The sequence below is a fragment of the Malania oleifera genome, chromosome 7 (genome assembly GCF_029873635.1).
Source record: "Malania oleifera isolate guangnan ecotype guangnan chromosome 7, ASM2987363v1, whole genome shotgun sequence".
Classification (NCBI taxonomy): Eukaryota; Viridiplantae; Streptophyta; class Magnoliopsida; order Santalales; family Ximeniaceae; genus Malania; species Malania oleifera.
Window position 1 is genome coordinate 22924924 of NC_080423.1, and position 26059 is coordinate 22950982.

General features: G+C 34.7%; 1 protein-coding gene across 1 annotated transcript; it reads left to right on the forward strand.

Moving 5' to 3' along the window:
• Positions 1 to 23251: 23251 nt before the first annotated feature.
• Positions 23252 to 24355, forward strand: LOC131159619 (probable calcium-binding protein CML18). The gene has a single exon (XM_058114656.1). The coding sequence runs from the start codon at positions 23481 to 23483 to the stop codon at positions 24096 to 24098; it is 618 nt and encodes a 205-aa protein (XP_057970639.1). The 5' UTR covers positions 23252 to 23480; the 3' UTR covers positions 24099 to 24355.
• The last annotated feature ends 1704 nt before the right edge of the window (positions 24356 to 26059 follow it).

Here is a 26059-nt window from a genome sequence, read left to right on the forward strand (position 1 = left end):
CTATCGTATCTTTTTTATCTTTATAATCTTATCTAAGTGTTTTTCCTCCATATCTGTATAAGGAGATCAATTTTATAAGTAAAGACAAAGAAAAGTTCAACCTTTTCCTCTTTTGTCTTTTTAAATTTTTAAAAATTCTTGTCACTTGTGAGTTAGTAGCAATTGTTTTGAGGTGTTCTTGTCCATGTAAGTGTTTATGTTAAAGATTCATTTAATACTATTGGTTGTAATATGTAGCTCATATATTGAGTGGAACACATGTACAATGAGAAAACATGGTAGAAAACATCAACTGAAGTTTGTAGTAAGTTTGCAGGAGCAGACCTTCGACAATTTTGTCAGGATGACAAGGAACAATCAACTATTTTGGTATTGTTACTTTGATTGTTTGCTCTTAGTATTAAACTATCGATGGTATGTTTGAAACCGTTGACGGTTTGACTCAGTAACTCAGCGTTGGTTTTCAAATTTTAAAATTTTGGATGTTTGATAGGTTGGGTTTCGGGGGGAAAACCTTTGAGATGGTTACATATGCATGGTATATGTCATAACTCTATATAGTTGGTGTCTTTGGACACGAGATAGTAAAAATCGCATAGTCGATTGCTCATGTGGATGTAAGCATTACCAAACCACACAATTCTTTGTGTCATTGTTATTGCTTTCATTATAATATGTGTGATTGTTGTTTTGTATATTTTACCATTGAGTGCTACGTTGTAAGATCGATTATTTCTGTTGTACCTTTGTTTTTCGTAAAAAAAAAATTGGTATCAAAGCATTGTTGCAATGACTTCTGTAACTTCTTTTGCAAAGTTCAATATCCCTAAGTTCGATGGAGGGGAAAACTTCGGTTTATGCCAAAAAAGGGTTAAGGATCTCTTAGTGTAGCAAGGTATGGTGAAGGCTTTATATGGAGTTCAACTGGAAAGCATAGATGAAACAAGTTAGAATGAATTGGAAGCAAAGGTTGTGTTAACCATCCAACTTTGTTTGGCTAATGACATGTTGTATCACGTCATGGATAAGGATTCATTGACAGTAGTTTGGAAGAAATTGAAAAGTCGGTATATGTCTAAGCCTTTATCAAACAAGCTATTTCTTAAGCAAATATTGTATTGACTTAAGATGGTGGAAGGCTCAGATTTGAACCAATACATCAATGAATTCAATCAAATTGTAAGTGATTTAATGTGAGTTGATGTATAATTCGAGGAAGAAGACAAGGCGCTAATGCTATTGAATTCCCTACCTACATCTCACGCATATTTGGTTACTACTCTAACATGGGGTAAAGAAGTCCTGAATTTGGAAGAGATAACAAGCACATTGTTAAGTTTTCATCAAAGAAAGATGGCCACCGATGAAATTTCACATGGTGAAGGGCTTGTGATGAAGGGTTACCAAGAATGTGGAAGAACAAGTTCTGGAGCAAATCTCAATCGCAGTCCGAGAAGAAGGACATAAGGTGTTTTAAGTGTGGAAAATTTAGGCACATAAAATCGAAGTGTATGAAGTGGAAGAAGGGGAATGCTAAAAATCAAGAGGGTTTGTCAAAATTTATGAATGTAGTTGAAGAAAGAGACTCAGGGAGAAGTGATGGTGATATGCTATCTGTTTCATTGGGTTCAAAAAGCGTCACAATATCTTAGACCCTAGATTCGGGATGTTCTTATCACATGACACCAAATAGAAATTGGTTCAACACCAACAGGTCAATAAATTCTAGTTCTATTCTAATGGAAAATGATGTTATATGCAAAATTATTGGAATAGGAAATATCAGAATTAAAATGTATGATGGTGTTGTGAGAACTTTATGTGATGTAATACATGTACCAAATCAACAGAAGAATGTGATTTAATTGGGTACTTTAGATTGTAACAGGTATATTTACAAGTCTGAAAGTGGGATAATGAAGGTGTGTGAAGGTGACTTAATGGTGATGAAAGGACAGAAGTTAGCAGGAAATATCTATGTATTGGGTACCATAGTTGTAGGTGGAGCTGCAGATGCATATTCTGAGTTAGGTAATATTGTCTTGTGTTATACAACCACACACAAGATGGAGGGTCTTCTTAACTCTTATTCAGATGTTTAGGGACCGATAAGGATAGCATCACGGGGTGGACATATGTATTTCGTGAGTTTATCACGAAAGGTCTTGGTGTACTTCATGCGACACAAGTCAAAGATGTTTTCCAAGTTTAACTTGTGGCTTAGGTGGAAAACTAGACTGAGAGAGAGATCCTCAAGTCAGACATTGGAACAGAGTATGCTGGTTTTCAAGGAGTTTTGTAAACAGCATGTTAGGTTGTTCGCAGAGCTTGTAAGGAGCTTCTTGGTAAAGTCAATGAGTATGGCATGTTTCTCATTTAACCAATCGTCGAAGGTATTACTAGATGGGAAAGTTGTAGAAGAGGTGTGGACAAGTAATGCGGTAGACTACTCTGGTTCAAGAGTATTTGAATGTCCACAGGTGCACATTTCTAGTGAGGTGATATCTAAACTTGGTGAAATGTCTAGGTAGTACATCTTTCTAAGGTATAAGAAAGGTGGGTTCAAGTTGTGCATCCAATGGCAAACATGGTGGTGATTAGTGAAAACATGAATTTTGGTGAGAAAGTCATAGTGCAACATAGTTAGGTAGATGAATAGAAACAAGTGCTCGAAAATAGAAGCAGCAATGAGCATGTGATGTAGGTGGGTTATAGGTTCAAGACAGAGATGACATTGTTCATAATGTAGGGAGTTATAGCTTAGGAGACCAGCAGGTTCATAGTGGACCCAGATGCACTATCAAACCACCACTCAGATATGAGTTTGAATTAGTCGTCATAACTACGATTACTAATAACTATTAGTGACGAATTTTAAAAGCGTCAGTAATAATAGAGTATTAGTGATGGATTATAACTGTCACTAAAACCCTAATACCGTCACTATAAATTCTATATTGGTTTGGCTCAAAATCATCACTAATAGTAGAGTAGTAGTGACAAATTTCAAAATAGTCACTAATAATAGAGTATTAGTGACGAATTTCAAAACCATCACTAATAATATATTATTAGTGACGAATTTAAAACCGTCACTAATACTTGGGCTTTAGTGACGCTTTTGAAATTCGTCACTAATACTCTACTATTAGTGACGGTTTTCAAAACATTAACTGATACTTAAAAAATGGACAATTATTAGTGACAGTTTTACCGTCACTAATAATTTTAAATTAAGAATTTTTTTTAATCATTAACTCTTGTAAAAATCTGTAATTATATTTTCTCATACATAACATTAAACCATAATTACTAAAAAATTCATAAATTATTCAAAGTTATAATTCTAATTCAAATACAAATAAAAATACATTATACAAAGTCAATCAAAATACAGAAATTTCATCTCTTCAGATAACAAAAAAATACAAAAAAAATTTCAAAATTCAAATTCAAATTCAAATACAAATACATTATAAAAATTCAAATTAAAATATAAAAATTCCATCTGCTCAGCTAACAAAAAAAATAATCAAAAGTTGCATCCGACTGTAGTGCATGTCATCGTGCTAATGTTGTGACAACTGCAAACCCTACAAAATAAGAATTATAAAAAAAAATTAGCATACGACTTTTGAACATATATGTATATGTACTATAAGTATCAATGAGTCCATTATTAATAGAATTTTCACTTAACATATGCAAAATTAAATTTAGAGATGAAGTTCAAAATTCATTTGAACTTCACTCATCCTTTCAAAAATGTTTTAACATTCAGCACACTGTAATCATTCTCACAAATATGGTATATGGCTTTGATTATTTTGGAAAAAATTTAACAAATTTTTGACAGCATGTCATCTATAAATAAAACATTTCTTAAACCTGCAAGTCACAAAAGCATGCAATTCACAAGATTTTTGCATCATACAGATGCTCAATATGCTCAAGACAACATTAGGACTCAAAAATAAAGACAATGATATGCATGAAAGTCTATCGGATTACGTTTTCCAAAATTATAGAAGTTTAGAAAAATTTTAGCAGCATTTTGTCTGTAAATAGGACACTTTCCATAGAGATATACTCCAAACTTTGTTGTTTACAAATAAACAGATCACAATAATCCAACCAATAATGAATTTTATGAGTGCACAAGAGCTTCATATTAGCAAGCAATGAAAACACACATAGCATACAACTAAGGATGTTGCATAGCATAACTGAGAGGAAGAGCATCCCTAAACAACTCTCAAACCAAATAGAAAACCAAATTTGAGAGCCAATGAAGGAAACATAAGGGCAAAAATTAGTTATATGTTTGGTTAAGTGGATAGTGTGAAGGTCTCTTCTAGGTATGATGATAGGAAAAAGGGAAAAAAATTAAAAGGGTTTGCAAAAGATGAATTCATCCATTAATTATACGGTTAAAAAGGGTATGGGGAAGGTTGGGGTGGGGGTGGGTTTTAGTTTATAGTTTTTTTATGAGGATTCCTAGTTATGTAGGGGGTCTTGGGGAAGTGAACAAATTTAGGGTAGTTGGAGAGCTTATTTTGAGTTTCTCATCATGTAATTTTTTTAATAGAAACAAAACCTATAGGTGTCATTTTGGGAAGCATTTGGGATATGCAGTACAAGATTAGGAGTGCCTAGTGTCTTCCTTGGACTCAAATTGTGGATTGCGATACTAGATGTGCCACTTTGCAGTAGGGTGGAAAATCTCTATGGGTTATTTAGTGTATATACCTACTTGTTATGGATATAAATCTTTATTTTGACTAGATTTTTTGTATTCTTTTGATCGTCATTTCCCTAATTGAGTCTTAAGTTGGGAGTTTAATGTTATTAGATCTTCAATTAAGGAGTTGGGAGACCCCTGTATTACTTCTAGCCTATAGTGTTTGGAAGATTTATTTGGGGGTGTGGTCTTCAAAATTTTCCTTTTTCCAATGTTAGATTGCTTTGTTGGTTGGTTGGATAGTGTTAGCTTTGGTGTATTCCCAAGAAAGGGGGTGAATTGGGTATTTAAAAAATTTGTCCCTAAGTCAACCAATCTAGCAGTAGTATTATGCAAACCTAGGGTCGTTCTATTTAATTATAAACGCAATCAACACATGTACTACATATAATGAATCAAGCATACAACATACATGTGATAAAAAATTAAAGTGCAAAAAATAAATTTGTGGAAATATAAAGAACACGCACGATATGTTTTTGGGGTTCGGCCAACTGTGCCTACATCCCCGCCTCTAGCTCGCAAGCCTAAGGATTTCACTAATGCTCACTTAACGATTGGAGCGGCACCTAATACAATCAGGTTAATTAGCACAAGGCTGATCTTAACCTTTACAAATTCTCCTTACGGGGCGAAGAAGACCCTAACAATCCTTACGGGCTAGATTACCGCCCCCTCAGGCCACACTTGGAATATAACAGTATGTTCACTACATAACTGGTATAGTGATTATGCTTCTCAAGTAAAGCAGATATGTACCCAATATAATCTATCACATGCACATCAATAGTATAGGTAATGTAAGCTCAATGATGTGAATATATGTGCAAATAACACTCAACAAGATATGATCACAATAATGTTCAAGAGCGTTCTAAGCAAGTTGTATCTTTGAAACAAGTTAAATGAAATCTCAATAGAAAATCAGAGTTTCAAAGATGTTAATCAAATATTCAAACTTAACTCAAAATATTTTCCTTCAATGTAATAAGTACAAGAGTAGTTTGAAAATATTTTAGTTTGTAGAAAAAGTTTTTGCACAACAAAATCAAAGCTAAGGAAATCTTACAATGACAATGCAAAGATCCCTAAACTTGTTAGTTTATCCCAACACAAGATTTATAACATTGAAATCTGTGGGATAAACTTAACTAAACTCTCCAAAAATGAATCAAACAATCAACCAAAAAAATGGGAGTATTAGCACTATCTAATAAAAACAAGAACAATCAATAAACTCTCACAATATCAAGATTTATCAAAGGGATAAATATTTGAGAGTACTTTGGGCAAAATGAGATTTTGAGATAGAGAGGATTTTTACTAATTATTTTGGCTAATCTCATCTTAATCTTCACAAATGAACTCATATTTATAAACAAGGTCAAAAATATAACCGTTTGAGACCTATTGGGTATTCCTAGAAAAGTCTAAAATGCTTAGGAAATATTAATCCCAAATTAACTTAATTTTACCTCGGTTAAAATAATTTTAACCCGACAAGGTTCAGGTGACTGAACCAAGGTTCGATCACCCGAACAAACACATTTTTTAAAAGGCCTTAAAAATGGTTTGGTAGCCCGAGTGTAGGTTCGGTAGCCCAAACAAAAGTCAGAAATATTTGTTCATAGGTTCGGGTGCCCGGTCCTAGGTTCAGTAGCCCGAACGCACGTGTTCAGTTGCTCGGGGCCTATTTTGAATTGAACTACTCGGCAGCCCGAGTTGGTGAAAAGGTCACATCTAGGGGTTTGGTCACCCGAGGGAGATTGAGTCTTTCTTGGTTCGGCAGCTCGAACCCAAGTCAAACTATTGACTTCCCAACAGTTCGGGCGCCCGAAGTGAAATGAACCCTTGGGGTTCGGTCGCCCGAGCCCTCTCATTTTATGCTTATCTTGTTCAATCAATTTCAAATTAATCCCCTGTTTGACAAGATAGTGTTGGAATATATTAGTGCATACTAAAGTCTCACTAAGGTCCTTTGAAGGGCCGTTTTGAGATAGTCCCAAAAATTCGACATCAGTCGACCGTGCCCTAAGGTCATTCGGTCCCTATGGTCAATCTATGGTCATTTTTTAGCTTACAAAACTACATACATGACATGTAGAGATTATTACGGACCGATATAAATTAATATAGACCCAAATAATATAAATTACAACAAGAAATAATCTTTAGGGTCTTCAGGCTTTACTTCGTGTGCCATCAATTGATTTGCTAATATAAACCTATACACAAACTTGAAAGCTATCAAATACTAGAATATTTGTCATTATCAAAACCGTGTGTGACCTATAAGGTCAACAAATAGGTTTACATGTTGTGTGATTGGGAGGAGGTCTTTTTTAGTTTATGACAAGAGTTCTATGTTAGGTTGGTCTCTGATAACTGTCCTCTTATTTTGGATTCTTCTATGATATTTGTGCTTTTTGTCCTTTATATACGATTCTTGGAATAATTTTTTGTGTCAGGGGTGGGAGAGCTTTGGGTTTATGAAGAGGTTGGCATCTTTAAAGTTGGCATTGAAAATATGGAATAGGAATTCCTCTAGTGATGTGTATATTTGAAAGTCTAATACACTAAGGGAGACTTAAGGATATTGATCATGTAAAAGATTTGGATAAATATCTCGAAAGATTTAGTTAGTAGGGGATTTTCTTTTAGGAATGATTTTGAGGTTTTGCTAATGAAAGAGGAGATAAGTTGGAAATAAACAGTTGGCGTTCAACACACGCATGTATTCCAGTAGTTCAATCTACAATTCATATAACATAATATCATCCATCAAAAAAATTTAGTCATTCGGTGCATTATGGATAGTAATATGTAATGTTGTTCACATAAAAGATAAAGTTTAATATTCGTTTAACTTTCACTCGTCCTTTTAAAAGTATTTTAATATTCATTTTATCATAATTATCTTTGTACATGGTTTTATTTTGGAAAAAATTTTAACGAAATTTCGGCAACATGCTGTATGTAAATTGGACATTTTCCCATAAAATATGTACCTGAAACCTGGTTGTTTTCAGCAAATAAATTATTTCAAGATGCAACAACCTAAAATCCACTACTAGCATGCAATTTACAATATACTGCATTAGCCATACAGTTGGCTTTCAACACAAGCATGTATTCCAATAGTTCAATCTATAATTCATATAACATAATACCATCCATAAAAAAGATTTAGTCATTTGGTGCATTATGGATAGTAATCTGCAATATTGTTCACATAAAGGATGAAGTTTAATATTCGTTAAACTTTCACTCATCCTTTCAAAAAATTATTATTTTGAATATAACGATAGTGTGATAATATTATATTATAGGGGCATTGTTTTCCATCCCACTAAAATAGGACTACAATTTTGTTCAAAAAGTAGTATTTTCATAGGAATGAGAGAAAATTACCCATGTGGAGGGTGAGAATAGGGGGACCAGATTTCATGCGTATTCTTTCATTCCATGAATATGAACATTCCTGCTACATCAAACTCTCATGCTCAAACAAACATAAGAAGGTTATGTATACAGATATGAAGTTGATAAATATTTTTAAAATAAGAATATGCAAATATGGCAACATTTTTTCCAAAAAATAAATTATTACATGGAAGATTAGCCACATTATCCAAATTTTCCAATGGATACATAGTTGAACCGCTAAAAAGAACATATTTTCCTTTTTATGCATGAAAATGAAATGCCTTTGGAAAACCACAACCAACACAATAGAACTAACTAAAAAAAGAACGAAATTAAGAGATTATTGTAGTCAACTTCAAATGAACTAAAAGTGCATTCTCTTCCCTCACCAAACATGGCCATTTGGATATGTGTACCCAAACACGAACATTTCTAGCAGTTTACATATGTAGTGCAGATATTTATATTTATACAGATTAAGCAGCGTCCAACATCATAACCAGCACAACTTGTACATTAAAATGTACAGAAACTTTAACCAGTCCTTAGTCGACCACCATGCATAATGATATTGATAATAAACAATGGGAAAAAAAAAAATTTAACCCTTACAAATAACCATGAACATAAAAGAATAGCTTACCTATATTTGCCTGAAGTAGAGTTTTCACTTCCAAAAACAGGCCCAACAACCCCCTGCACAATAATTTTATATAAAATAAATAAGAAAATATTATAAATGTTTTTTATAAATAATAAAATTTTATAAATGATAAAAAATTTTAGTAAATATATAACTCTAGTTAAGACAGTTATGTGCTCAAATTAGATAATTTAGTGTTCAAACAGTGCTTCAGACGAATAGGACATAACTAAAAGTAAAACTTCAAATTTAACTAAAAGTGACGACTTATATGCAATATTGGATTGGGGAACCAACGAGAACAAACCAATATAGAGAAACTTTAAAAAAATATTACTAGGATAAAAGTTAAAACACAGTTCAACTAACCTTGAACCTTTGCGCACATACATGGGCCCCTGTTTGTACTTCATTTCCCCACCTCTTTAACAAACTCATATCCTCTTCCAAGCACAAAACCCTAGCCTCTAATTCCACAACCCGCTTCTTCCAAGCCTCAACCTCAGCCTCGACTCTCGTCTTCGCGCACTCTGAATCCTTCATCTTATTCTTCAGATAAGCAATAGCCTCCTTCTCACCTTCACGAGAACTCCTCAAAGGCCCCTATAACCTCTCACATCCCTCATTCCTCCTCTTTTCCCTATTGCTTGTTACTCTGTTATCCTCTCACAAATGAATGATCAAATCTTTAGCATCTTTGTACTTTTTCTTTAAGCCTTCTAATTGATCTTCAAGCAAGCATTTACTGAGCCTCGATGCTTGATCAATGCTCCTATATAAGTTCGATCTTTACCAGAAGATCACTCACGAATGGAGCAGAATGGAGAGCTAGCATTTAGTAAATGCTTGCTTGAAGATCAATTGGAAGACTTGAAAAAGTACAAAGACGCTAAAGAGATGATCATTCGTTTGTGAGAGGATAACAGAGTAACGAACGATAGGGAAAAGAGGAGGAAGGAGGGATGCAAGAGGTTATTGGGATCTTCGAGGAGTTCTCGTGAAGGTGAGAAGGAGGTTGTTGCTTATCTGAAGAATAAGAAGAAGGATTTGGAGTGCGCGAAGGCGAGAGCCGAGGCAAGGGTTGAGGCTTGGAAGAAGTTGTTTGTGGAATTAGAGGCTAGGGTGATTTTTTAAGTGGCGACTAGCGAGTGGGTGATTTTTTTTAACCCTTTTTTGTGAAGGGACTAGGCAGCCCAACAATAGACCCAATCAACTAATTCAATTTATGTCTGAAAGATATAAGTGGTACCAAAAAAATAAAAAAAGATATAAGTAAGCTTCGAAACACTACGATCTCTTTAAATATATACACACACAAACACACATACATCCATACATACATACATACATACATACATTATATATATATATATATATACACGCATACACACACATAAATATATATACATACATACATACATACATACATACATACACACACACACACACACATACAGCAAAAAATAAAACCAGAAAACCATATCTAGGAAAACAAAAAACTAAACAAGACCCAAAAAAAATGTCTAACGAATAGAAATATTACAATAAAAAAACCCAGAAGAAGAAGAAGAAGAAGAAGAAGAAGAAGAAGATACACCTACAGTGGGGCGTTTGGCGGAGAAAGGTGGGGTGTTTGGTTGCACCCCTTACTAAGCTAACTGAAAAGAAGGTAAAATATTAGTTTAGGTTAAATTAAACATTACTTGGAATGAAAATGGTTTTACGTCTATACTCATATTCAAGGCAATTGGTTGCTAATTGGAGCTAAAGACGAGGCTTTGCTAGCTATCAGCAACCAACAAAACACAAGTGCACATGAAAGAAAATGGAATGTTAGCCTTCCATTAGAGGTCTACAAAAAAATAAAAGAAGTAGAATCCGGAAGCAACTACAGCTCTATCCAGAGAGAAGAAACATACAAGTGTATAGATAGCTAAATAAAACTTCAAATTTAACAATCCTATGCAATTAAGAGACTCAAGCTCTCTATTTTCTATTTTTTATTTTTTATTTAATAAAAGAATTTGAAACTTAATGTACATTCAGTACCTAAAGCAGCAATATGGACAAAATAAAAACCAAGTCAACCTTACGCCCCCATTCTAGAACTAAATTAAGGGCAAAATTGAACAAAATAGTTTGCTTCACATTATCAACATCCTATTCATGCTCACTTGTTCATATTATACTTTAAAGGCTCAATCCTAAACACTTAATGTGGAAAGGACTTCATGTGCCATAAGGAAAGAGAGCTTTCAGAGGTAGAAGAAAAGCTCCAAGATACATGCAACTTGAACGCAGAATTATCTAGAACTGTTGACGGATTGAAGTGGGAATGTAGAGAGTCAAAATTGGTGAGAGAAAATTTAGAGAAGCAGATTCTTGAACTCTCTTAACATAGCTCAAATCAGAACAACGAAATTGAAAGCCTTCATAAAGTGAATAAAAACTTAAGAGTCTGAAATAGGTATGTTACATAAGGAAATTGAAGAATGTAGATGATTCACTCGAAAAATGAGCAGCTCAGAAGTTATCCCAAGTATATGAGTTCAGTCGTGTAATACTTAACCCAAAAGCCAGATCGTCTCTTGAAGGAATGCATTTTAATTCCAAACTCGTGTAATTCTAAAAGAAATTAAGAAAAGAAAATTTTACTGAACATAGTTCAGATTTAGTTTCCTAATATTTTTGAGATTTTTGTGATGAAATTAAAACATGAAATAAAAAACCAATACGCGTAGAATAACAAGAAAGGAGTGATGGTAATTAAGTCCTACTTAAATAATAAATAAATCCTATGTGTGAAATTATGGACAAAAACCTAAAGATCAAAGCTTTATTAATTAATTGAAGCATTCAATCTTAAAATTAAGCATCAACTAAACAATTTAACTTAACCCATGTAAACAAAAATTAAACTCAACCTAACAATAGTTTCACCGAAATCAAAATAGACTCTTTAACAACTTAAGTAGTAAACTAGAACAAAATAATAACTAAAACAATTGGAACCCAACAATTATTCAAATTCTCTAGAAAGATTAAAAAATAAAAATAAAAAAACTAAACCGCGCTTGAACAACCAAACTTAAATAAAACAAGTATTTAAATTTCAACAATGACACCTTAAATAAAAAGGAAATTAAAATCAACAATATAAATAACTTAAACAAAATCTTAAATTAAAAATAAATAAACTCAAATCCAAGTAAAGTTCAAGGTATATTAAAATAAATTAAAACATGATATAAAAATAAGAGAGAGATGGGAGAGAAGGGAGAAGAGCAAGTCGTGGCTATGGAGGAGTTCGGGCAGCAGCAGCAGGCCTTCGAGGAGTTCGGATAGCAGCAGCAGCAGCAAAGAGCAGCTTCTTGGGCAACAGCAGGGGCTGGCACAGCAGAGCCGAGAGGGAAGGCTTAGAGTTCAGCGGCAGCAGGGGCTGGCCGATGGAGCAGCAGGCAGCAGTGGGTGGCTCGGGTGGTTCTTGACAGCAGCAGCAGCGGGGGTACACAAGGGCAGTAGCCGTGATGGCAGCAACACACAGATGAAGAAAAAGAGAAGGAAGAAAGGGAGAGAGAAAAGAGGAGAGGGAAGAGAAGAGAAGAGTGTTCAGCCAAGGAAAAGGGAAGAAAAATAAAATCGAGATGAAAAAAAGAGAAGAGAGGAGAGTTGAGAGAGTAAAAGAAAAGGAGGAATGGAGAGGGGAGAGGGTGCTGCCCCCGAAGAGAAAAAATAAAAACGATAAATCTATCCCCACTCAGAAGCCTTATACGCCCAAAAGAAAGAAGACCCGGCTGCATGGCCGGGTCAAATCATGATATTTTATTTTTTTTTTTCTTTTTTTCTTTTTTTGTTTCTTATTTCTTATTTTTGTTTCCTAACGAACAAGCTCAAGTTTGATCATTCTAGAGCTCATATCTCTTAAAGCTCGAAATACAAAAGTCGTTGAGCATTTTCTCAGCTTCCTCCAAAATTTTGAATCGTTTTGATCGGAGCTCGAACGAGAAAGTTATGTCCAATATACGAAGTAGTGTCGATTTTTTTTTTCAATAATTGCCCTGCGATAAAAAATACCAAAAATTCATAGATTACTCAATAAAACCCAAATATTATAAATAGGACACAATTTTAAAATAATGAGAGTAATTAGGTATTTAATTAAAAATATAATTCATAATGCATGAATTAAAACACTTGATTACGCAATTTAAGCTCGTAGTCACACCCCCTAACTAACTTTTTTCTAGTCTCTAACAAATAATGTGAATGAATTCCAGGGCGGTACCCACAAATACTACCTCCAACAAACATGAAATGACTGCTCATGCGACACCACCATACCGTTTCACATACAGGAATATAACCAAATTTCACACAAACTCATCATATACAATGCGCACAACTTCGAAGTAAGTCATTCATGCAAGTTCTATCGTTATATGGCCATTAAGAACAGTACACTCATATGAAGTTAACCAGTAGTACAATTCAGAGTTAATGTAGTCATATAAATTCAAGTATAAATAGGCAAAATCTCGAGATATGTGTAGTGTGTATGACTCATCACATCTAGGATACCCGTGGACACCTACAGAACGGTCGTTTTGACTCGGCCTATCTGGTATACCCTCAAAAACACTCAAAAATAATGGGTTCGCTCATCATATGTGAGGAGGAGTGTCACGATCAAACATCTCACATATTGCAAGGAACAAATGCTAAATGTATGGAGTGGACTAGTCTGAGAAGGATCTAGCCTATTTGTGAGGTGTCGGGTCCCTCACCTTAATATCTTCTTACTTACTCGCCATGTCTAACCAAGGCCACCCTAGATCAACTTAGTCACAAATCAGGCGTGTATACATCTGAAACATTAAGCGGTTGAAGAGTCTTTATATGTGGACAACAAGTGTCGTGTCCCTGACTCTTTGTAGTATTTGTGTGGAGTAGGTATTAACCTTTCATTTTATTCATGTGCATTTTTATTTTTCTTATTCTTTCTTCTGATCATTCTTTAATTTTTGTATTTTCTTAATTAATAAGGACAATCATTACACTTCTTTCGTTGTCTTCATACCACCAATGAAGATTAAGCTCGAACATTAGTCCATAAACTAAGTCTATTTCTAGGGGTGATTTAGCCTTCACATGTTGAGTAGGTTACAAGACCTAGGTTTCTATCTCCCCACTAGATGTCACCTCTAGAATAGCAAGTCAAAAACAGAGACTAGTGTACAAAGAGTATCCTAAAAAGAAATGAAAGTTGAGTTTCATGAACTCTGAGCGGACGTCAAAAATTCAAAAGAACAATAAATGGCTCAACAGTATCTCGCAAGGTGTCATAGTCGCCACGGGTACTCTCTCACTGCTCACAAGGAACCCTAAGTGCTACAAATCACATGAACGTATATTTTCAATCTCATGAGATACCATGTAAATACAAGAGTTTATATAACCAGATTAACACAAATGAACTACTAATCAACTTACATAGAGTTACAATTCCTAGATTAGCCATATAAAGATAAACTACACATAAATAACCCATTATATAACTTAAGTGTGTAACTCCTAAGTTATATGCAAATATGTAAAGGGTATAAATCAGTGTTAATCATGGCCTAATAATCCATATTCATTTTTTTTTTTTTTTTTTTTTGTATTTTCTCATTCCCCCTCCCTCAATTAAAGTGGAACATTGTCCTCAATGTGAAAGCATAGGGAAAGTAGAGCATACCTGGGTGGAGAAGTAATGGAAAAGAAAAACTAAAACTACAGAAAAATGTACCTGAAAATAAATTAAAAATAAAGTAAGGTAAAACAAAATGAAAAGAAGGGAAAGAAAAACATCACAGTCTGTCTGGCGGAGGCTCTGGAAGAATTTCATCTGGTGGGTGCAGGTCTATAAATTGAATCGGCCAATCTTCAAATTTGAGTCGCTACAATGAATTAGTCTTGTTACGTGCACAAAAGTTAGCCTCAAATAAATCAATACGTTCTAAGGTACCAGACAAAACATATGCAAATTGTCTTCCTTGATTTAACAAGAAAGGACCTTTATTCTGTATATTTTCCAGGAAAGTCACTTCTTTAAGAATCGGTCTTTGAGGCAAAGTTGTCAGATCAATTACCTTTGGTTCTTCAGAAGCATCAACATTAAAAATTTTACCTGATTCCTTAAAAGTTAAATTCTCACCAGTCTGCTCACCCTCTTTATCGGGTGTACCCATCACCTTACCACTACAGGAATTTGCTTCAGCATTGCACTCCTTGATATTTAATCTAGTAGGGAATGATGGTTCCAGGGTTGTCAATCTCTAAGGGTAAGGTAACATAGGTTGGTACTCCTTATTGGTCTCAGTCTCCATGTTAACTTACTTCTTCAATTCTGGGCTCGCTTGCTTTGATTTTTCTTTGACCTCATCTATCTTAGTTGTAACTTCAGGTGTCAGGACAACTATTGGTCTGTTAGTGAGTATCTCAAGTTGGGGAACTTCTTTTCCACTTCTTGAAGTAATAACGACCTCCCCCGTCTCAAGAGAAACATTATGTATTTGTTACTGTTGGTGCTGGTATTCTTGAGGATTAGGCTGAGGTCCTACTGAAAATTCCTTTTTTTCTAAGATATTCAACTATGTGCTCATCTCATTAAGGGTGTCCCGCAATTCATTTATGACCTGAGTGTACTGATTGTTAGTTGTGACTTGAATTTGCATGAACTTCTGAAAGGAATCCTCAAGAGACTTCTCTGGTGGAGTAGGTGTTGCATTAGATTGAAATCCTAAAGGTGCATTGCTCTGAGAGATCTATTGTGGTTGATACTAATGCTGAAAGGCAGGCTGATGATATGACGATTAATAAGGGGGTGCATAGGACTGGGAAGGTTGATTCCAAAGCTGCCATGTAATATTCTCCTTTTCCATCTTTATAGCCTCCACTCTTCTGGTAAGTTCAGCCAGACGTGCCTCAACACAAAAATCATCTTTCAGTTCATACCACTCTCCACCATGTACTGCTCTCAATGGTTGAGCTGCAATTGGTCTTCTGTCAATCCTAGTGTTCCATTGCTAAGCATAGTCAACTAAATGATCCAGAAAATCCAATGCCTCATCAGGCTCCTTGTCGAAGAAATATCCTGAACACACAATATGAACGAACTATTTCAATTCAGGAGTCAACACAATGTAGAAATAGTTGACCAAACACCATGATTCAAATCCATGGTGAGGACACATGTTAACCAGACCTCTACATCTCTTCCAACTTTCATGAAATGTCTCATCAACTCCTTGCATGAATCGACTGATCTGTTCCTACAAAAGTTAAGTTCTCTGTAAGGGAAAAAATTTATACAGAAATTCATTTTGCATATCAGCCCAACTAGAGATAGATTAGGCTTAAGACAATTAAACCACGTCTTAGCCTTATCTTTCAATGAAAAAGAAATAAACGCAATCTAATTGTCTGATTAGTAGCAGCCTCATCTATGAATGTAACACATGCAAGCTCAAAATCAATTAAATGCTGATACAGATTTTCACACTCCATCTCATAAAATTGAGGTATCACAAATATCATTCCAAGTTTAATGTTAAAGTTCTGTGCACTCTCAGGAAATATGATGCAAGATGGTTATGTGGTTCGTGTGGGTTACAAAAAATCTATAAGCATGCGTGGTGTAGGTGCAGATATATTTTCTTCAAAACTCAAATTTTTTTCTTTTATTTTTCTTTATTTTTATTTTTTTTTTTTTCATGAGAAAAATTAAAATAACAGGAAAAACATTGAAACTAAAATTGACCCCGACAACGGCGTCAAAAACTTGACTTACTCGAAAAATGAGTAGCTTGGAAGCTATCCAAAGTATAGGAGTTCAATCGTGTAATACTTAACCCAAAGGCTAGATCTTCTCCTTAGGGAATGCATTTTAATTCCAAATTCGTATAATTCCAAAAGAAATTAAGAAAAGAAAAATTTATTGAACATAGCTCAGATTCAGTTTCCTGAGATTTTTGAGATTTTTTTGATGAAATTAAAACATGAAATAAGAACCTAATACACACAGAATAACGAGAAACGAGTGATGGTAATTAAGTCCTACTTATACACTAAATCAATCCTACATGTGAAATTCCGGACAAAATCCTAAAGATCAAAGCTTTATTAATTAACTGAAGCATTCAACCTTAAAATTAAACTTCAACTAAACAATTGAACTTAACCCACTTAAACAAAAATTAAACTCAACCTAACAATAGTTTCACCGAAATCAAAATTAACTCTTTAACAACTTAAGTAATAAACTAGAACACAATAATAACTAAAACAATAGGAACCCAACAATTATTTAAATTCTCTAGAAAGATTAAAAAAATAAAAATAAAAAAATTAGACCACACTTGAACAACTAAACTTAAATAAAATAAGTATTTAAACTTCAACAATGAAACTTTAAATAAAAACGAAATTAAGATCAACAATATAAATAACTTAAACAAAATCTTAAATTAAAAATAAATAAACTCAAATCTTAAAAATAAATAAACTCAAATCCAAGTAAAGTTTCAACATGGTATATTAAAATAAATTAAAACATGAAATAAAAATGAGAGAGAGATGGGTGAGATGGGAGAAGAGCAAGTCGTGGCTGTGGAGGAGTTCGGGCAGTAGCAGCAGGTCGTGGAGGAGTTCAAACAGCAGCAGAAGCAGCAGCAAAGAGCAGCTTCTTGGGCAGCAACAGTGCTGGCACAGCAAAGCCGAGAGGGAAGGCTTCGGGTTCAGCAGCGGCAGGGGCTGGCTGGTGGAGTAACAGGTAGCAGTGGGTGGCTCGGGTGGTTCTTGACAGCAACAACAGCAGGGGTACACAGGGACAATAGCTGTGATGGCAGCAACACACAGATGAAGAAAAAGAGAAGGAATAAAGGGAAGAAGAGAGGAAAGGGAAAAGAAGAGAAAGTGTTCGGCCAAGGAAAAGGGAAGAAAAAAAACCGAGATGAAAAAAGAGAAGAGAGGAGAGTAGAGAAAGTAAGAGAGAAGGAGGAATGGAGAGGGGAGACGGTGCTGCCCCGGAAGAGAAAAAACAACAACAATATATATATATATATATATATATATATATATATATATATATATATATATATATATATATATATCTCCACTCAAAAGCCCTATACGCCCAAAAACAACGAATACTCGGCTACATAGCCCAGTCAAATCATGATATTTTAATATTTTTTTCTTTTTTTCTTTTTTTGTTTCTTGTTTCTTCTTTCTGTTTCCCGGCAAACAAGCTCGCATTTGACCATTCTAGAGTCTATATCTCTTAAATATTGAAACACAAAAGTCGTAGAGCACTTTCTCAGCTTCTTCTATAATTTTGAATCGTCTCGATCGGAATTTGAACGAGAAAGTTACGCCCAAAATACGAAGTAGTGTCGATTTTTTTTTTCAATAATTATTTTGCAATAAAAAATACCAAAAATTCATAGATTACTCAATAAGACTCAAATATTATAAATAGGACACAATGTTAAAATATTGAAAGTAATTAGACATTTAATTAAAAATATAATTCGTAATGCATGAATTAAACACCTAATTACGTAATTTAAACGTATAATCAGTAGAATCAGGGAAGAGAACTTGAGTTCATAATTGCTAGGAGGAAGCAACGAATTCGAACTGTGGGAGGCTGAGGCTGCAATATTTATTTTGATCTTCAAATCTCTATTGTGCGTGAAGTTCTATTTGAAAGTAAGGTTCATGACCTTGCTGGTTTCTGTGAGACTCTAGAAGATGAAAGTGCTTCAAAAAGTGCAGAGATCGAGCAGATGAAAGAAAGAGTTAGCCTCTTGGATGGTGAAATTGGAGGATTGAAAACCCAGTTATCTACATATGTTCCTGTCATTATTTAGCATCCCTCAAACACAATGTCCTTACCCGGACAAAGCCCAATACAACCATCCTTCAGGAATCAAAGGTAATCTTATTTCATTCAAAGAAGAAGAAGAAGAAGAAGAAGAAGATGATGATGATGAAGAACCTGCTGGCCGAGCAGCGGGAAGCAATAGCGGCGGCGGGGAAGCAAGGGCGATGGCAAAGAGCAATGGCAGTGGCGGGAAGCAACGACAGCAGCAATGGTGGCCGTAGGGAAGGTTGAAGACGACATGCACAGGCCGGAAGAAGAAATGAGGGAGGAGGAAAGAAAGGAGGAGGGAAAAGAGGGGGAATCGACTCAGAAAGCGAAAGGAGGGAAAAAAGGGAGATTGGGAAAGTAGAAAGCTAAGCGGGAGATTGGGGAAATCGTGCGAAGAGGGTATCAGTGACGGTTTTAAAACCGTCACTATTAGTTACATAAACTCTTTTTTTAAAAAATAAAATATATTATTAGTGGCGAATTTAAAAAATCGTTACTAATAACCTATTATTAGTGACGAATTTTCTAAAGCGTCACTAATATTCTTAACTAAATTATATTTTATATTTTCTAAATCAAAACACTATTAGTGACGGTTCTCATAAACCGTCACTAATAATAGGATAATAGTGACGAATTTTCGGAACCGTCACTAACATAGATAATAAATTGTTTTAATATTTTTTAAATAAAGAAAATTATTAGTGACGATTTATTAAACCGTCACTAATACTAGACTATTAGTGACAAATCTTCTAAATCATCACTAATACCTTATTAGTAGTAACAAATGTTCTAAACCGTCACTAATATTCTTAACTAAATTATTTTTATATTTTTTAAATCAAGACACTATTAGTGATGGTTTTCATAAACCATCACTAATAATAGACTAATAGCGACAGATTTTTGGAACCGTCTCTAATAATTGACTAATAGTGACGAATATTCAAAACCATCACTAATAGTGTTAAATAAATTATTTTTATATTTTTTAAATAAAAAAACTATTAGTGATGGTTCTCTAAACTGTCACTTATAAGTGACTACTAGTGACGAATTTTCAAAACCATCACTAATAGTGTTAAATAAATTATTTTTATATTTTTTATATAAAAAAACTATTAGCGACGGTTTGTTTAAAAACTGTGACTAATAACATACTATTAGTGATGAATTTTCTAAATCGTCACTAATAGTGTTAAATAAGTTATTTTATATTTTTTAAATAAAAAATTATTAGTGACGGTTTAAAAAACCGTCACTACTAACAGACTATTAGTGACAAATTCTCTAAATCGTCACTAATAGTATTAAATAAATTATTTTTATTTATTAATACAATAATTGTAGTGATGGTAAATTAATCGTCACTAATTAGTGACTTTTAGTGATGGATTCAATTCGTCACTAATACCCCAAGAATCCTCGCTAATATTTTTCTAAGATAATTTCTGCATGAAAAATGATTTCCTGAGATAGTTTGAGCGGGAAAACCAATTTTTATTAACGAAATTATTAGTTACGGTTTTAAAACCGTCACTAATACCCACTTTTAGTGACGAAATTGAATCTGTCACTAAAAATAAGTTTTTTTATAGTGATCACTACCAATAAGGTTCCTACTACTTTCCAAGATGCAGTGCACAACAAATGAAAAAATAGATGGATGAGTGTTAAGGTGAAGAAGATGGAGTTATTGCATAAAAATCAGATGTGGGAGTTGGTAGAACTTCCAAAATAGAAGAGGGTGACATGTTAATTGCTGAGAAGGCTTTGACTAAGGCTAATCAATTGGGAACTCTGTTGAGAAAAGGTTTTAACATGAAGGTTTTGGATACGACTAAGAAGAGTCTTGATTTGGAGATTCACAAGGACAGAGCTGTAGGGAGATTGAGGTTATCTCAGGGTGGCTTTGTGGATAGAACTATAGGGAGATTGTGGTTGTCTCAGGGTGTTTTGTGGAGAATCAATGTAAATTGTCTATCGCTTTGTACCTAAGGACAGACGGTGATGTTCGCGATATGTCAAAGGTCCCTTATGCTAGAGCAATGGGGTGTTTTAGTAAGCAACAAAGTGATATGTTAGTTGTGAGATTTGTGAATGCGAACTATTTAGGGGGCTTTGGTGAAAGAAAGGTTACAATAGGGTATCTGTTTATTGTTGTGTGAAGGTCTATTGTTGGAAGTCTAGGGTACAATCTATGGTTTCACCATTTACAACTGAGTCGGGGTTCATGACAAAACTCGAAGCTGTCACGGACAAGTTCAAGAATTGCTTGGACTTGGTTTTTGTCTTCAGTTGGTAGATGGGAAGCGGTCCCAATCTGTATGATTTTTTGTCCTAGGTGGAGCAGCGAGTTATGTTTTTAGTTTTTTCCTAAGGGGTGTATATTCGCCAAGGTAAAAATTGTTATAATACGGGGCTCATATATTGAGTGGAACGCATGTACAATGAGAAAACATGGTAGAAAACAACAGTTGAAGTTTGTAGCAAGTTTGCAAGAGCACACCATTGACGATTTCCCTATAACTGTCGACAGTTTTGTCAAGATGACAAGAAACAGTTGACTGTTTTTTGTGTTATTACTTCAACTGTTTGCTCTCAGTATTAAGATGTTGACGGTATGTCTTAAACCGTCGATAGTTTGGCTTGATAACTCAGCGTTGGTTTTCGAATTTTGAATTTTGGGACGTTGGATAGGTTGAGTTTCAGGGGAAAACCCTCCGAGAGGGTTATATGTACATGTTGTGTGTTGTAACTCTATATGGTTGGTGTCTTGGACACGAGATAGTAAAAATCACATTGTCGATTGCTCTAATGGATGTAGGCATTGCCGAACCATGTAATTCTTTATTTCATTGTTATTGCTTTCATTATAATCTACGTGATTATTGTTCTATATATTTCACCGTTGAGTGCTGCATTGTAAAACTGATTATTTCCGTTGTACATTCTTTTTTCGCAATACTTACTTGATCGTAGTATCTAGCCTTACTTTTTTATTCTTGCGATTTCTATGATTGGCATCTAACTCGAGAAAGGCTCTAGCCTACTATAACAAAGAGATTTTGTTGTAAATAAAATATTTTTTTATATATTTGTGCTCACTTATAATATTGTGTTTTTATAAAATATTTTTAAACATTAATTTGTTAGTAGGATGCATGACCACCACGTATACCTTAGTATGGGCCATCGAAAACCTAATCGTAGGAGTGGAAGTGGCTTCGGCCAGAGACTGGGACTACAAAATCGAGTTTTTTTAAAAAAATTTTTATTAAATATTAAAATATTTAATAAAGATATCAAAAAAACTTTATTTCTTACTTTGATGCTTCCTCAAACTTGTTGAATGGTAAAAAGATAAGAGAGAGAGAGAGAGAGAGAGAGAGAGAGAGAGAGAGAGAGAGAGATGCAGGGAAGGGTGGGGCAGGTAATTAATGCATGGATGGAGGATTGAGTGGGGTCCCAAAGAGAATGAGCAATGAGCATAATGGCATGAAACAGATAGGGCATGTGCCCTTCCCAAGCTCTTCCACTTCCTATCACAATTCACAATGCACGCGCTCTAGTGCTCTACCCACCACTGTGTTTTTTTTTTCTTCTTCTTCTTTAAAAATCTTTTCATTGGAAAATTCTTATGCTGGGACATTCCAAACTTGAAACTTTAATTTTTTAAATTTTAGACCGAATTTTAAAATAGGTATAGAATGAGATGTCAGTTATTTTCAATTATACAATTAATTGGGTCAGTTTTAATTTTTACTTAATTTAGAAAAAAAAAATTTGAGATATGTATTAAATAATAAGAGGTAGTGTTAGGAGTTGAGATTGAGCGTTCGATCAATAAAATTTCGATATAATTTAGAGATACTACAATTGATTAGGAGTCTAATTGAGTCAAATCGAGATGAACTAAGTCAAAACTAATCTTGTTAAAATTTTAATTGTATGTTAATGAATTTAAAATTAAATATAAAATTATTCATTGATATAAACAAACAAATGATTCATTCATTTAAAGCATGAAATTTATTTTTTTAATTTGTGTTTTACTATCTCAAGTCATTGAAATTTTTTTTAGAAAATAATTGAAATTATGGGATTAGGTGTTATTAAATTGAAAATATATTAAAATATGTATATGAAGAATAATACCAATTTAAAATAAATTATAAAATCAAACATATAAATTAATGATTCCAATAAGCAAATAGATAATTCCATTTTGATACTATATACTAAAAATTTAATAAACTCTTTTCCTTAGCTAATATCTCTAAATTATACTGAAATCTTATTAGCTGAAAATTAAAGTAAAAAATTCTATATATATTTCCAATGAAAAGATTTTTAAAGAAGAAAAATAAAAAATAGAAAAGGCCGTGGTGCGTAGAGCACTAGAGTGTGTTGACTGTGAATTGTGACAGGAATTGGAAGAGTTTGGAAGGGGCACATACACTGCACATTCTGTTTCCATCCCATTATCTCTCTCTCTCTCTCTCTCGTCCTGGTAAAAGACGCTGGATCGTTCAGTGTTAATAAAGTACAACATATTAGGGGTTCCGCGTGGCACTGAGGCAACTCAGTCATCACACACACTCTACCGCGTCCAAACCGCGTATCCTCTCCCCCCACCCCCCTTTATATATCCACCAAGCAACCATCGGTACCCCAACCTAAAAAACAAAATTAATTTTTCGTTTAAAATTACCCTCTCTCTTTTTCGTCCATCATCTTCTTCTTCGGAAATGCTCAAGATGATCACTGCTAAGAAGAGCTCCAAAGTACCACCGTCCACCGTTTCCACGGACGACTCCGACGCTGTTTCTCTCTCATCCTCCTCTTTCTCTTTCTCTTCAACCTCTTCTTCTTCTTCTTCTTCCTCCTTCGCGGAGCTCAACAAGCCTAAAGAGCAGAGCCCCCAAGAAGACGCCGACATGGAGGAGCTGCAGAAGATGTTCAACAAGTACGACGCCAACGGCGATGGAAAGATCTCCTACGACGAGCTCCGAGCGATTCTCTGCGCGCTCGGTTCCGACATGTCTCCGAACGAGCTCCAGCACGCAATGTCCGAGATGGACAAGGACGGCGACGGCTACGTCGATCTAGCGGAGTTCGCCGAGTTCCACAGCGGCGCAGCCGCCTCTGCCGGAAGCTGCCGGAACAGGGAGCTCCGCGACGCGTTCGAGGTGTTCGATCAGGACAAGAACGGCCTGATATCGGCGAAGGAGTTGCACGAGGTAATGAAGAGACTCGGGGAGAAGGTTTCGTTGAGTGACTGCCGTCGGATGATCAGGAGCGTGGACTCGGACGGGGATGGGAACGTTGACTTCGAGGAATTCAAGAAGATGATGTCCGGCCGTTGATTTTCTCACCAGGTTGGTTGATCAACGGTGATGTTGAACTCCGCTGCGTGCGTTTATGATTTAGTTGAATGCACAGTATAGTAGACTGCTTTCCAGGGCAATTGTTATTTCCGCTGCTGTTTTTGATATTAACATAATTATAAAATCGCCGGAATGGGTAGGAAACAGGAATGATTAGCCTCTAACATGGGCGGAAAGAGGAAAAAACTGGCCTGGCCCGTTGGAAACTGAATCAAATGTTCGCATGTGATTGGGTAGTTTTAGCGTGTGTCTGATCTGTATACAGTATTGCTTACTATTCGTGAGGCGTTCGCGTCTATCTGAAAGTTTGAAAGTGACTTGTGCCTCACGTGACGTGCATGTGCGCTTTTCCCACGCGGTAACCCACTTTGTTCAACGGCTTCACAGTCGCAGTCACGCTATTCTTTTTCTTTCCCACCCGCAAGAAAGCTTTGGCCGGGAAAAAAAATAAACTCATTATACTATATTATTTATCTCATTATATTAATTATATTATTGTAATTACTTAATAACGAGTAAGGCTTGTGATTTTCAAGAGCAAAGACTTTTGTATTTATTGTGCACTAATAGCGTAGACGTCACCTTTGAAAGCAAAATTACAATCTATTTGTTACATCGGAAAGTCGGGTTCGTACTATTAATTTAATTGCTTACTAGAGTAAAAAAAATAATAGTGAAATTCTGATAAAATTATTAGATCTAAAACATATGTACACATTCCGGACTTTATCCTAATCAACAAGATCTGAAGGTAGAGGACGCTAATCCGCACGTTTGGTGTGTCGCACCAAGGGGTCTAAAGGGCTCATTGGTTGTTAGAGTTTTTATGTAATAAAAAAAAAATTACTATCTATTTATTACATTGGAAAGTAGGGTATGTACTATTGATTTAATTACTTAGTAGAGTAAAAAAATAGTGAAATTATGATAAAATTATTGGATCTAAAACATATGTCACCATATTAAATATTAAATTTTGTCTAGGTAAATGTAAATTCAAATCTTGAAATTTCATCCATAAATTAAGCAAGACACATGTAAAGAGCACTAAAAAAACAGCCATGTAAAAAGTGAAATATAGAAATTAGAGTAATTTTATTTAGTTTCCAACTCAAAAACTTTAATTTAGAACTTTATTAATAATTAAATAATCTGAAAAAAAAATTCCTAGATATTAAATTATTTTAAAATTTCTTCACAAATAAATATTGTTAAAAATACTTAGCATTGGTTACCAGTTTCTTAGGTTTCCAAGAACAAAGTTCAACATCTGAAAATTTAAGAAGTCATGTAAGATATAGAAAATAATTATAATTGAAGCCACTACCTAAAATTGCAACAGATGTTTGAGATGTCATGGAAATTAAACAATGCACATGTTAGTCACCCCAAGACGTTACATTTAGAATTACAAATAGAACACACATTATTGTAATGAAATGGAAATTAGCCATCGTGCAATTTTTTCCTTGGCCTCGATGAAATTTAGTTTATTGATTCACCATTTGCGATATTTACTGGCAAAAGTATTAGCAGGGGAAAAAAGTGTTGGGAAAAAATTATATATGAACGATTCTCACAAGTAAATCAATGATGTAATGCAAATAATAAATATAAATGAGACACAAGAAATTTAATGTAGTTCCCTATAATATTGAGGTACGTCCACGGGACACTACGGTTCAAATCCCAATGTGCTGATAATAATACGCAACTGGAGTTGCAGGAGCGAACAACACACCGAAGAAATGGCTGCAAGCAACTCCGCAGGCGTGAGGAACCTGGTGCAATAGAAAATGGAGAAAGAAAAATGAAGGGACTGCTGGCTATTGTGCGCAAGGACTTGAGCTACTGCAGGTAAGAGAAGCTGAAAATGAAAACGCCAAGGAAAGTGGAGAGTATCTAACATCAATAAGTTTTGATTTTGAATGGAAGATAGA

Excerpts from the sequence above, each read along its gene's own strand:
- LOC131159619 (XM_058114656.1), top strand. The coding sequence starts at position 23,481 with ATGCTCAAGATGATCACTGCTAAGAAGAGCTCCAAAGTACCACCGTCC.